This window comes from Bombus bifarius, unplaced genomic scaffold (assembly GCF_011952205.1).
Source record: "Bombus bifarius isolate JDL3187 unplaced genomic scaffold, Bbif_JDL3187 scf7180000007992, whole genome shotgun sequence".
Lineage (NCBI taxonomy): Eukaryota > Metazoa > Arthropoda > Insecta > Hymenoptera > Apidae > Bombus > Bombus bifarius.
The window spans coordinates 3,090,758-3,105,745 of NW_022884373.1; the positions used below are offsets into that span (position 1 = coordinate 3,090,758).

General features: G+C 39.9%; 1 protein-coding gene across 11 annotated transcripts in view; it reads right to left on the reverse strand.

Moving 5' to 3' along the window:
• Positions 1 to 2,707: 2,707 nt before the first annotated feature.
• Positions 2,708 to 14,988, reverse strand: part of LOC117205689 (max dimerization protein 1-like) — a 229,167-nt gene continuing 216,886 nt past the window's right edge. For 10 of the 11 annotated variants that reach the window (XM_033444361.1, XM_033444363.1, XM_033444362.1 and 7 more), the window contains 2 exons: positions 11,218 to 11,354; positions 2,708 to 8,219 (listed from right to left, as the gene is read on the reverse strand). In XM_033444361.1, coding sequence (XP_033300252.1) covers positions 11,218 to 11,354 — 137 coding nt within the window. In that variant the 3' untranslated portion in view covers positions 2,708 to 8,219. Of the gene's footprint in view, positions 8,220 to 11,217; positions 11,355 to 14,988 lie in introns of those variants that run through there. The other variant, XM_033444367.1, reaches the window with a different exon arrangement.

Genomic DNA, 14,988 nt, shown 5'->3' on the forward strand with positions numbered 1-14,988 from the left:
CGATGTCTGTGGTCGAGCGCAACAGGAGACGACACTCACGCTCTCTCCTTCACTCCGTTATTCTTCGTGTATTTTTTTTTCCTTTATTCGAAATGTCTTTTGTTGTTTTTTGTCTGTTTCATTGTAACATTTTTTTACTTTTTTGGTATCTTGTTTTCTCTGAAAAAGAAATGCCCATTTCGCACATAACGAACACGTTAACGGCGACGTGTGTTGGGTCATTAAAAAGGTTCTGGTCTCGATCCCCTTTTTTCATTTTTTGTTCTTTTTCGTTTACCCCTCCTCTGTCATCGTTACTCTTCCTTCCGCCGACGATCTCCGTCGTATTTTCGATTTTCTTGTTTTTTATTTTTTTGTCGTTAAATAGTAATCATCTAAACAATGAAAGCGGCAAAACGTCTCGAGGAAAAAGGTGTCCCTGAGCGCGACGGAGGGAGACGACGACGACACAATGCTTCTTTGGGAGGGAGAAAAAAAGACCGTTCGTCGCCCTTCGTCGTCTTCGTCCCTTTCACGCCCACGATTATTTAGTCGCACCTGCACAGGACTGCGTGACACGTCCAGCGTACAAGTACAAAGGATTAACTACAATACGCTCGATGATTCCGGTTATGATGATTTCTTTCGTTATTTCTTTTTTTCTATTTTTTCGCAGCTTGTTACTTGTTTCGTATCCTATCGTTCATTTTCGTTCTTACTCTTCTTTTTGTTTAATTTCGTTTCTGGTTCTTTTTTTTATTTTTATTCCATTAGTTTTTTTTATTTATTGGTCGGGAGTAATTATAATTATATCGTACGCAAACATGAGATATCTCCGGACGGGTCGGATCTGTCCTGTGCAGGTATTCGTAAAAAGAGGGACGCTCTTCTCAAAAAGTTGCATCATTTGTGAAATCGCATCAACTAAGTTCCTATGTTCTTTAAATCCTTATTACAAGTACGGTAGTAATAATAGTAGAAGTAATAGCAGCAGCAGTAGTAGTAGTAGTAGTAGTAGTAGTAGTAGTAGTAGTAGTAGTAGTAGTAGTAGTAGTAGTAGTAGTAGTGTAGTAGTAGTAGTAGTAGTAGTAGTAGTAGTAGTAGTAGTAGTAGTAGTAGTAGAGTAGTAGTAGTAGTAGTAGTAGTAGTAGTAGTAGTAGTAGTAGTAGTAGTAGTAGTAGTAGTAGTAGTAGTAGTAGTAGTATTAATAGTAGGTTTTTCTTCACTTTTTTTTATTCGTTTTTATGTTTAAGCATTTTTTTATCCTTTAGTTTTTCTGGTTCTGATAATCTAATAGACATCTAAAAATAACACCCATTTTTTTCATTATTATTTCATATTTGTATTTTTCCTCCTTATCTCGTCTCTTTTTTTATTTTTATTCTTAGTTATCGATCAAGTATTACTTAAAGATTCCTTAAACGTTAGATTGAGGGCCGCGCAACACGTACAGTGAGCTCAAGCGTTTCGCGATTTAATTCGCTGATTTCCTTCTTTTTCTAGGGGGGGAGAGGGGAGGCGGGGCGTGTGTGTGTGTGTGTGTATATGTATGTGTTTATGCGAGAAAAGATCACCCAGTCACCTCGATGATTTTCGTTCGATCCTCATCTTCATCGATCCCGGATTAATCGATCGATCGTGTCAGGTGTCACGTGTACGAAATTTCGTACGATCCGATTAAATCGTATGACACGTGTCGCTAATTATTTATAACTCACGAATCCGGCAAGAATTCGAACGAATCGCTCGAAACGACACCGAGGTGAGATCGAATAAAAGTTCGCGACACCCTTGAGCTCAGAATGAACCGCAGCTTTTGCATATCGTCGTTTGAATTATACATCTTACATATATTTCTAGCGGCTGGAGTAACAAGTTTGTTGCATTATTTCTTGTCGTTCGTTTCGTCAGTTCAATACTGCATCAATTCATATTGCTGCTGTTGTGATCTGTGCCCAAACCGTCATTCGCGATAAACCATTCACGCTAATTACGCTACGCTCCACCGCCCTAACTTTGTCTCTATGTCCCTTTCATCGCAATCTACGTTCCTCACATACGCGCCTGAGGCAATTCTTCCTATGCGTTGGTGCATCGATCTTTCTTGTTACGACCTCCCGCCCCCTCGTTCCAACCGCCAACCCTCTCTTGAAAACTCGAAAATTTCCTCCACCATCTCTGTTCTTTCTCTCTTTGCCCTTTCTCCCTCTAGCATTGATCCTCCCCGGTTTCTCTGCTTCCCGTATTTCCCCTCTCTCGTGTTAATTTTAATATCACATTTTCTTGGGAACAGACTGGCCCGATATATCTTTGAAACAGAATCTGGTGATCGCTGGCTATTTCAATCAATGTTCTGCTTTTTCTTCGTTTTCTTATCTTCCTTCTTTTGGTGCCAGGCGTTCGACGTTGAAACGATCGAAATTAGATGGCGAAAAGTTGACTGCAAGCTTCATAGATTTGTTAATTTGCAAATTCATGGTACGTAATATTTAACGCTAACTTTGGTGGAATTATTGAAGAACGAGGAATATAGTTCGGAAAATAATTATAAAGCTGAAGCTCAAGGATGATTTAGAAACACGCGAGCGTCACGTTCAGTTATCAGGAAATCAACATCGATGAAACATCGTCGACACATTGTCGGTTATGCCCATTTCGTGATTCTTGTCTTTCTTGGTTTTTCTCTGATTTTCATCGATTTTGACGGGTAAAAATAAATCACAATACATCGGGCGAGTACGTCCCAGTTTAATATATAGAATACATACATCTTTATCTCGCTACAAGGTACTACGAACCCAGATCAAAAAACGATAAGATCCATCGTTTTTCTTCATTTTTTTTTCTTTTTTGTGTTTTTTATTTTGTTTTCTTATTTATTTCATGTGTATGTGTGTTTCTTCGTAAGAGATATTTTACGGCACGTACAACGACTGGATGGCAACGACGAAACGAAAATAAAAGTTCACGAACGCGTGGAAAGACTGTGAGAAAAAATAAGTGGAAAAGAGTATAATTAGAGAAGGAAACAAAAAAAAAAAAAAAAGAAAGAAAGAACTAAAATAAAAAGAGAAAAGAAAAAAAGGGCTATAACTTTCACGAAGGAGCGTTTATCAACGATCTACACGTTGAAGAGACATTCATCGTTTAATAATCACTTAATGAAACTTCTTACTTTGTGAAATCGTTAATTTATTTTTTATTTGTTCTTTATCCCACTCATCAACTTTCTCCAAATAGGTTTTTCTTTTTTGTTAGTTTTGTAGTCTTTTTATGTAATTTATGCTCCTTCTTTCTTAATTTTCCTCTTTTTTTTGTATTTTCCTTTTTTCCCACTTTTTATATCTTTCTTCTTGGTGTTTATCGTTTTACCCTTTTGGTTCACATCTTTCTGAAAGGACATCCTTTCTCTTTTTCTTTCTTTCATCTTTTCTTTTTCCTATCAATCCCCCCGTTTGTATTAGTTTTCCCATCGTTTACCAAAAACAAAAAAAACAAAAAAAAGGAAAAAGATACATCTAAACTCGTCGGTCGTGAATCGAAGGTTACCCTAATCATACTCTCTGTCGAAAATCAACGGCGTTTAGTTCTCTTCTCTCTCATTTCTCCGTCCTGTTTCTTATTGTTCGTACCTTTCTTGACAACTTCACGAACGACAGCCAACGAACAAGACATATTAAACGAGAATGAAACAGATATAAACGAAAATGAACGCAAGCAATTACCAACGAGGTAATAGAAACAATTGGATATGTCTCCCTATTATTGGTCGAGCGATGCGTCGCGATTCGATCGTCGCGAACACGATCATCGATAAAGCAACGTGATCACAATAGAAATTTCAGCTTGAATCCTGCTCACGATACGATATTTAAAAGAAAAGGGAACGATAAAAATTGAGCTGCAAACTTATTCGCAACATCTACAAAAGAAAAAATTATATTTCTTAAAATTTCAATAAACAGAGTAAATTCTAATATATTAAAAGATCAAGTATTGCCGGAAGTTTGACTATTTCTCGATAAAAGTTCGAAAGGAAGATGCATCGCGAAGAAGGCATTTTCGTGAGATTTCCCAATGAAGTAGAAACGATCTGGATGCGTCGATCGCCTAAACTTTCCAAGAGGACATCCGAGGACCTTTCCAACCTGATCGTTTCTCTTCCTCGCTTCCTTTTTTCCCATCTTGCTGGTCGATCTCGAGTCCTACCGTTTTATATTTGATGTGTATACACGGCCGCGGTAAATCTTCTGCAACAACCAATATGATTGCGTTTCAGCTATAGAATAAGGTCGATTGTTGATACAACAACGACTGTACGGGAGTATCATTTATGTTTAATATTAAAAAGTCGCGGCTTGCCTTGCTGAAAATATTTCATTCGGCTTGGTCGCTTTCCTGGTAGGATTCGAGACTTCGACCATGATCTCTGCTCTTATCTTGCTCGTTTTTCTCCATTCCTTCGCATTGTACAAAGTTCGATCCCCGAAAGTACCTTTCTTTTCTTCCAGTTGACTGTCGTTCGCGTTTTAAAAAACTGTTTCCGCCTCTTCCTCCACTGACAATCCAATTCGATCGACACGAATTTTCGTCTTCGTCGTCTCTGTTTAATTTTTACATCGACATTTCCACCTTAAAATGTACGATTACGCTCATCGAAGTATCGTCAGATTGTTTGTTTCGCATGTAAAAAATCCGAGGGCACTCTCCGCGAGAAAACGCGCGTTCTCCAGATTCGGTTTGTTTTACCCCACCCCGAGATCCTATTCTCGCGAAAGATTATACCGCGTAATCTCTCTTTTTTTTTTTTAATCTTTTTATTCTTCATTTTTTTCTGCTATTTTCTTACAAACTAACCGCCGTTTAAAACCGTTTTGTGTTTTGCTTTTTTTCGTTTTTTTCTTTTTTTTCTTTATTTCTTCGTTTCTTTTTAAATCAGAGATCACTCGTTTACGTTTGGTAATCAGTCTATCTGGTCTGCGTAAACCTAGCCAGAAAACTCGACTCGAACAACTGCTGCCTCGCTGTTTTCGATCCAGGGGCCGCGGATCGATTTTTTGTATCAACCTGTCGCGAGTAATTCAAAAGTCTAATACAATCTTCTAATTCCCTTCGTTTCCAATTTTGACACCGAACGATCTACGGTCCAGTTCCGATAGCTCGTACGACCATCGATGAACAATCTTTTGGATTAGAATTTCGCCGCTATGCCAATTAAGATATCCATAAAACGATCGTTGCCGAGATCCAGCGTGCCCCTCGTTAAGAAACACGAGAAACGGTGGAACACGAGCCGTTGATCGTCGTCGGTTATCCTTTCTCCACGAAGTTTCACTCGTGCCGCAAAGTGAAAACTTCGAGTTATAATTAGACGATCGATTTTTCTTCATCAAAGCGATCCCTGTCGCGTAACAGGCTTACGCATCGATCGATCCCGTTCCCCGGACCTCTTTGGACCCTTGTACGACCTTATTTTCTTCCAAAATCTTCTCCGCTACGACGTTCATCCTAATTAGTTTTCTCTTCCATCGTTCTCTCACGCACACCAGAAACATTGTTCCCTGTTTTATACCTGACACTCGGGACCCTTCTTCGTCTCCTATTTTCGCGTCTTGCTCTTTCCCTTACCGTTTCTTCTCCACTCCTGACCCTAAAGAAACGCCGATTCCGTGGCTCTGGATGGAAACAACAACGCGTGATCGCTCAACAACAACAGGTAGTGTGCCGGTTCAAGCCTCGAACAACCAACGAGGGACTTAACAGGAATTTGTACTCTTTGAATGCGTGTGTTACAACGAAACGATGTTTAAATGTTTACTTATCACGTAATAAAGATTACACGAACCGTCTCCACCATCAAAGGTGACTCACTCCCCTTAATTATACAAGAATCGTTACGTTACGATTCACGTATACGTGGTACTTCTTTATTTTTCTCACTTTTTTTCTCTTCTTTTTTTCAGGTTATTTTAATTCTTTTTTTTTTAATTAACTCTCGTGAGGATCCTCTGTGTACGCGTATGTAATGAGTGCTTACATGTGTTCGTGTATGTGTGTACGTGTTTGTATGCATATGCGTGTTCTTACTTTAGAAGTGTGTACGCTTTTACTTCGATCTCGTTTCCTTTCTTTTCTTCGTGTTTTCCTCCCTCTCTGTATCTATCCATCCCTGCCGACTCGTTATTTCGTATAGGTCATACACTCGCGTGTATCCTTCGAAAGGTGGAAGGTCTTTCGGTTTCGTTAATTAACCGTAGGATTCCCGAAGAAATTTGTCGACAGGCTTGTGATTCAGTCTCCCCTGTTTTGGAACGATAATAGTCCCATCCGTGCTTCCTAACTTCGTTTCATCCCTGATTTTACTAATTCGATGTACAATCTTCCATAGCAGCTGCTGCTACCTCCACCTTTCTTCCCTTTTTTGCCCTTTTTCACGTTTGTAGACATCCTATCCATTCCTCTCTTCAAACACTTCTGCATCTCCTCCATTTTATTTTTTTATATTTTTTTTTCAAGTATTTTGTTTCTTATTTGGTACGCGCGATCACGCAGACTGTACAACGCGACGGAAATGAAGGCTTTTCTTCCGCAGAGGAGTACACCAAAGGCGCTCCTAGTTTAATAACGATCGTCAAAAGGCAGACGATCGAGGATCGTCGTGGAACCGACACGTGAAAACGTTGCTTCTCGCTGTTCGCGCTGCCTATCGTTCGTGTGCTTCCCTTGCGAACGTTCCTTGTTCCTTTTCTTCCTCCGCTTCTTTCATCCCTTTCTTTCCATTGTTTCCAAAGGGTAGGCATACACTCGAATGGAGTTGCTTTTATGAAGAGTAGAGTCGACGACGCGAGTTCCACGACGCCATCGTCGAAGCGCGAACAAAGAAGCGTGGCGCCTCTCCTCCCGTCGGAAGCGAAAACAACAAACTCGCAAAATCAAATCGCCCACCCTGGACGAGCCTTCCACGATCGGAAGCGGACAGCGGCGGCGATAAAAATCATACATCTCGGAAAAGATAGAGCGGCGAATATTCTCTGTCCTACCCGGTCAGTTTCAAATGCATCGTGCGTGTTTGCAGTTACTTGGACGCGTCCTCGAGACCCATCACGAAGGTATTGCTCAATTTTACACATTGAATTATACGAAAAGAGACCCGAGACGAGGGTCGATCGACGAAGCTTCTAAAAGATGGTGGTGGAAGCGCTGTTTCGCGTCAGCGCGCGCATATTATTAGAATTTCCACGAGTTTCGTCTAACCCCGATCGATCAGTGGCAGCGACCGGTCACTCGTCGATCTCTCGCGCCTGATCGATCGTCGTTCTCCGATCGACATCACCCGATTCTTTAAAAAACGCCGTTTCCTCCGTGATGGTTCCGTGTCGAGAAAGAAACGCTCGAAATTCGCTTCTTACTTTCTCCACCGTGCTCTCCGCTCGATAAATTTAGTCTCCCTTAAAAATATGTACAATACTCGATCCACAATTTACACGTGACGTTCGATTGCTTTACGCTCGTTTCTCGCGTTTCTTTCTCTCGTTTCATTATCTATCGCGAGGCACGCGAATTACATACGTCTCCTTACATACGTGGTTACATCCGTCATTGATCTCTTCTTTCGCGATAATCAGTTTCTAATTGAACCTAAGTTCTATCGTAATTCGCCAAAGTGCGACGCGTCCCTGTTCCTTCTGCCCCTATTCTTCGATCTTCTACATTCGTGTCTAGCGATCCTTCAACTTGTTGTTCGAAGTCGTTTTTCTCACTCCTTCCTTCTTCTTCCACGCTTCGTTCTTCTCTCGCAGAGACCACCCGCGTCAGCTAGAAGTCTGTACGTATGTACACGCGCGTACACACCGCTGATGTCGCCTCTTGAACGCCCGTTGCTTGGGCGTCGCGGTGCGCGTCTCGCGACCCTACGAGAGTGCACCAAAGGGGTTGGTGCGTAAGTGCGTGTACGCGAGTTGATATTTCGCACGCCGTCGATCTTCGCACGCTTGGATGGCTTCTTCCTTCGTTCTTCTCTCTTCTTCCATTTCTTCAAGTTTTTCCGCCGCTTCCACCCCGACTCTCCGCCTCTCCTCCCCTGTCGTGTTCACGTGCGTTTCTCTTCTTTCCCTCCTGTTCCTCTCTCCCTCGCCCTCTTTTCCATCGCTTCTTCCTCTTCCTCTGCTCTCCTCTGCTCTTTTGCGCCCTCAAATGCTCTCCCTCCACGTTCTTCCGCCGCCACCGCGCCACCTCTTTGTCTGCAAATAGCCCAGAGGTACGGACGTGAGAATTTTGTTTATCGAGGATCTCCGAGCTGCTTTTTCACCACCCTCTTTTTCTACGCGTTTCGCTCCCTCTCAAACCTCGCGATGTTAGTTCTGGTGGCGGGTTACGATTGTGAAAAAAAAAGCGAGAGATTTACATTCTGACAGGTTTTCGGTAAATATTTCGCGAGAAACCGAGAACAACCGTTCTTTTTTCGTTCGCGGTGAAATTCAATTCACGCTTGACGGGTGCGTGATAACGTGGGTGAAGATACATCACGATGTAACATAAGAGGGATTTATTCTGTGTAACTATAGCGACAGGCAGCGTTCGCGGAACAATTTACAGTTTATTATATTCACGTACTTGTCTTTTAAACTGCGCGATATTTTGCTTAAAGACGATTCTCGTTTCTACCACCAAATATTAACAAATGAATAATACAGTTCAGTTCACGAATATTCAAAGATTTCTTGCAGCTAACAATATTTTCCATAGTTAGATTGTGTTTCTAGAAGAGAAGGCAGAGATTTTATCTTTTCATTTTCAACCCTTTGCATTCTCGAAAGCCACGGTAGCGATAACGCTTCCTCATAGAACTTGTTATTCTGAAATTTGTTGCACGTTGGAAACACGAAGTGGAAAAATGTTCTTACGAAGTTATATTTTTAAATCAAGTTTTCTGTGAACTGTTCTGAGCGTATGATTCAGAGTGGAGAAATTTCGTGAAAAAGTGTTGCAAGCTAGCAAAGAAATTTTCTAAATGCAAAGGGCTGAATATAAATGTTAAAGTTATATTTGAAAGAATACGGTATGAAGTAACTTCAATTCGCGGAATGAAAAACTCTTCAAAGAACGGAATGAAAATTGCAGATTAAAACAGCTGTCAGTATTACCCCTTTCTCTTTCGTTATTTTTAATCGTTGTTTTCAGTACAGGTCCATTTAACGGAAATATTATTCTCTTCCCTGAATCTTAAAGTGTTTCAGAACAACACCGACAGAAAAATTAAATTCGCAACATCGCTTAAAGCCACGTGTTTCCACCAGTAATAAACTCGATTTCTTTTTCAAACATTTCCTTTTCGCGGCATTGTATTCCGAAAAAAAACGAAATATTCAAGAAAATGATTCAAGGAGCAGCATGATATTTTTTATTACACCGTGATGTATCTTTACTTTATTTTATCTTTACACTGCTCGACACGACGCGTGTTGCCTCGGATATTGCACATTTTTTCTCCCCCTTTTTTCACTCTTTTTTTACCCGCTAGTTTATCGTAAGATATGGCTACGATAATTACGAATACGCTATGGGAAAATGGCGTTAGGCAAGCATGCAAACTATGTACTTTTTTCTTTTTCGAGCAGTTAATTTTCCGCCTGCGTTTGATTATCTCCCTTTCATTTTATCGTATGTATACTACAATTTTTTCTCTCCTGTATTTTATGTAGGAAACATTATTTTTTTTCTTATTTGAACCGTTGCACGATTGCTATTCAATAATGAATAATTATTAGCACGAATATACAGCGTGTTCCATTCCATTTAATATTAGTTTGTTTTCTTTCTTCTACGACTGCTAAAAGGACACAGTAGCTTTGGCAAAATTAACGTAGGCTTTTATTGAGATTAAATTTTGTTTCAGAGCTGATTGTTACAGTGTTAACCGGATAAATTATAGAATAAATTATCTTATCTTTAGGTCTGTTATTTTCGTTTACGTACCTATACAGAATATGTCTATGAAAGATAGACAAAGTACTCGTCATCTCTTAAATCAGAAACTTGTTAAGAGCAATTATACTCGTTACAGATTATAGTCAAATGGTCCAAAATATCCGATTGATCTTTCAAATATTGCACGGACAACGCTGCATATTATTTCGTAGAATGATTAATCAAGATATTGAATTTCAATCAAAAAATTCCCGAAGGAAAATACAAAACGGAACATCTTCATCGACAATTCCATTAATCGAATCTTACGTAAAAACTTGGTGCGGGGTAATTCGCACGGAAGCGTTTCGAGGTCGTGAAAGGCGCATTGTTCAAGTATATGCCGGGCTCACGGTTATTATCCGAAGGTTTGCAGCAACAGAAAGAAAAAATGAAGCTTAAAAATGGAGTTCTTGTGCACCGACCATTCGCGTTTACGATATCCACGTTGTATACGCGTTTGCAAAATGGCTCCTATTCAGAAGGTGCTGTTAAGGATGCTCTTTCAACTCGAGCTTTTAACGCTATTAAATTTAGAACGTGACTTTGATATCGTTGGCCCGCGAGAGGAAAAGAGAGCAACAAAGAGAAGGCGAGAAAGAGAGAGAGAGAGAGAAAGAGAGAGAGAGAGGGAGAGAGGAGACGGAAAAAAAGAAGAACGGTTTGGCTACCGGTTCGTTGTTGCCAGCCGCATTCTGAATATAATTGGCGCTAAAAAACACGAGTTGAAAGGGCATTTACGCCCTCGACAGCGTGTTCTGAATGCGGACCAATACTTGTGAACACTTCCTGCGAATGCGATATTCAGAAAATCTGATTCGCGGTGATTTGGGTCAGCAACGTCGGTAACGAGTCGAACATTAAAAATTATAATTGTTTTTTAGCGCAGGCGAAAGATTAACGTGCTTGGTAATTTAGTATTTTTTTTCTTATGTTGTTCTTCTCCGCATAAAATTTTCTTATTGAATGCTTTTTTTCATTTTTCGGTACTGTTGTTGAATCTTTGTAATTAAATAGACAAATTATTGATCGAAGAAAGAGGTAATTTGGTACGTGTAAAAGAAGCTAAGGGGGAGTAAAAATTAATTGCACGTTGAAATAAAATTAGTGCTTCTACATAGAAGAACTATTTCATTTCTTCGATCGATATTAGAATTAGATATTAGAAGACAGAATATAAATCGTAAAGGATCATTGGTTGAAAAACTTTCGTATTCTACGATGCTTAAGGTGTTAATTAAATAATTTTGAATTTATAAAAGATATATCTACCTAAAGATTGTCCATCATTTCGGAAAGTGTCAGCCTGGAGGTGGACATTGCAACGCCACTATCGCTGCTGCTCTGCACACTGCTATGATCATCGGTGTCCGATTGATTGCTCGTATAGCCGATCACATCTACTTCATCTGCAATAATAAAGCGAAGGAAACACATAAATAACATTCCGTGAAAGATTCTTCGTTTCTTAAATGCCAAATAGTAGGATTATCTTCCAGTTGGATGTTGTTTGAAGCGAAGTTTGAAGCGTACAAAATTTATTCTATACTTCCAACTTTCAACTTCGAATTTTCGTGCAAGAAATCATTCTTGAAACATAGCTGATGCTCCTATCTTACTGTTCTATACTTATAGCCAATGAATTCCTACGAATATGCAACGGCCACGAAAGATGCATTTATAATAACATATACATATTAATCAATTAGGTTCAAGTATATGAAACTTCGTGTCATCTAGCAGCATTCGCGTGTCATTACAAAAATCCAGTGCTATGAAGATGAAGTATACAGAAGCTGATAAAAGAATGCTTCATTGGAAGATTAAAAGTATGTGCCTGTATCTTTCTTTTAGCCACTGTATCTCTTTTTCTAAGAGGTTTATTAAGTACTATAGATAAAATATTAACAGATAAAATCTGATTAAAAGTCTCAAAATCAATCTCTAATTCGGAATAAACGAGGTCCTATTGTACCAGCAATTGCTGATGCAAATTTTCAGGTTACAAACGGAGTAAACCAACGAATACGGAAAGAGCGTCGTAGATCGAACAGGTCGTGTCATACGCGGTGATGCAGAGGCGGACCGTCGAGCTCGTTAGATAATTTAAAAAACGCAGGTGCACAGGACGCTTCGTAGTAAATTGTAGACGCGATCGGACAGCTGTGGCTCGTAAATATAAAGCGCGTGGCAACAATCCCCGGCGATCCGGGGGTGTCCGCGTGGATTCTGTCGCAATCGATAGAAACGCGGCGTGGCGTACACGCGCGGCAACCCGTTTTCGAAAAACGTTGCCGGTACACGTGCTGTGCCCGTCACAGGCTTTTCCTGCACGTGTACGCTGTCCAATAATCCCGTTCCCGAAATATCAGCCAATTTTCGTATTTTACCATTTCGCGAAAGCGCGCTCTCATCGAATATGCACGCGCGTCCACCCCTCTCTGAATCCACGCCACCCTTGCGAATTTCCGTTGATTCTGTGTAATCCTCACACCCTCACGCTTGGCACACGTTCGCCACAACACCGGTCGATTTAATCGCGCAAAAGTACAATAACGAGGATTGCTCGACAATGTTCTTCGAGTCGAACCACGCGCATTTAGCGCGCTTGTTCAATTAAAGTGGTATCACGGGTAGCTTCTAGAATGTTAAGAGATGTCTGAGATGCAAGAAGAAGGTTTCGAGAGTGTAGAGTTTCAGATTAGATCTTCCAAATTTGCTGTTTGAAAATGATACCTTGGCTACTTCAATGTATTGATCGTTTGAGATGGTATAAAACGAGAAACTGTTATTCCTCTTTGTTTACCTTCTCAGTATTCTAGATCAAAAAATTATTTTCAAGCGGGAAAGAGAAATACGATCATCTAATGTAGAGATTAAGCGTAGAGTTTGTTCTAATGTCACCTCAGGCCATTTCACGATCACGTAAGGTTAACGAGGTCGTATCTTTGACACTAAAGTTCGTTCGAAGGCCAAGGATGATTACAAAGTTTGTATTATAAGTATACCCAAAGTTACATTAAGATGAAGGCGATTGTCCAGGTCGTGTCAGTGACATTTAACCTTATTCAAAGATGAAAGAAGATTACCAAGCTCGTAAATATGATACTCAAAATTCATTCTAACGTTAAGGATAGTTTGCAAGATCGCACCATTGGCACATCAAATTATTGGAAGTTCAGAGATCGCGTCATTGACACTAAAGGTCGCTCGAGGGCCGGAGAAAGGTCGTAAAAATCACCATAAATCATTTCGCTTGCAGAAATTGTTCACGGGTATATATCTATAACGAGGCAGAAATTGACATCACAAAATCATCGATTACAAATTAGCTCAATAGTCGCCGCTTTTCTCGTCCGGAAAAGCTCCCAAGAGCGACGGTTCGCGAAACTTCCCGGCCAAAGATGATAAATCTATTCCTGGGCCACCTTGTGGCGTTATCCGAAAATACCTTGGGCAATAACCATAAAGCATCTCGCGCGCAACTTATTCTCCCTATTGAAGGGAATAAGAGACTACCGGATAACGGGCGTCCACCGGTATGAGAGCGTCCTTTGTGCCGAAAAAATCCGGCCACCCTTTATTGCGCGTCTCCTTGACCTGTAGCAACAACTTTCGTCGGTCGTTGTACCTCGGTGCATGGGATTTTATGAATCGTAACCCGCGACCAGCAAGTGGGAGTCGCATCAAAGTCTCGTTAAACTAGTTTGACGCGGATCGACCGACCCTCGACCTTTCTCTCGAGCCGGTTCCAGCCGAGTATCGAAGCCGTTCGCCGAATTCTACCACGGCCAGGGTGCAGTCAGCGAAACTTGTTCATCGTTCGTATATCGTACGTGAGATTGGACGAGCGCGGCGTGCACAAATATCGCCGTCGAGAGTATTAGAAGTTGGTGCTCCTCGACAATGTACGACGCGATTATGCTTTCAAGATCGTATTTTTCTTTAGATGAGGAATTTTTCGTTTTTATTAATTATCGGTGATGGAAATGCAAAACTTTTCTAATGTTTTTGTGAAGGGGATATAACGCATTATAATTCAGCCTCCTGGACGATATATGACATGATCAACATCTTTATTTAGGATTGAATTTTTTTAGATTATGGGAAATCATTTTTCTTTTGATTGGTTATTAATTTTAGAAATTATGTTCTATGTGTTTCTGTAAAGAGGATATAATAAAAGGATAAAATTAAAGATTTCTTGCGGACGATATATATATATGAAATGATCAATTCCTTCAGTATTGAAATTTCTTGGGTTAGTAGAAATTATTTTTCGTTTTACTATTTATCGTTATAAATTATAGAAACATATCTCTTTTGGGATTCTTTGTAGAGGAGACATAGTATGCATTTACGCAAATGGATGCATTTATAGTTCGGTTAGTTAATTCATTCTAGCAATAATGGTAAACGATCTAAAGATAGTATACGTTCTAACCGTAATTGTGAGATTTTTAGTTCCAACGATTTTTTAATTCGTTCAAACGTGTTTCCTTAACGCTAACTCGTATGTGTGGTGAATTAAAGTAGCGCAAGGCCTTTGTTAGCCTGTTGTTGTTAACCTTTCTATTGTGTTTATAAAAACCTTGCGTTAATTATGTATCTTACTGAAGGATCTGGAAAAATGTTCATTAAAATACACTACGATACGTGTAAAAATAAATCCACCTAAGAAATCTGATTTCAGTTTCATTTCAAATAAAAAATTGGTTGGGTCATGCAAACCTAAATACATATGATAAGAAGCTTAAAACATAATTGTATATATAGATGCAAGACATTTATATAGCCGGATAAGTTCACATAACAGTTTTTATAGAACAGTTAATGCAAATTTATTTAAAGAAAAGTTCACGTTAAGCGGATTCAATAGTCTGGAATTCAGTTAATCGGCCAATAAGCGAAGGTCTACTGTTCACTGATTCTCCACTCCACAGTACCCACAATTTCTCATTCGAATAATTGAAGTTCACGTTCAGATAAGTGGATTCAATAGGGACAAGTTCAGTTAATCAAGCACCAACCCCTCGTTCCAAA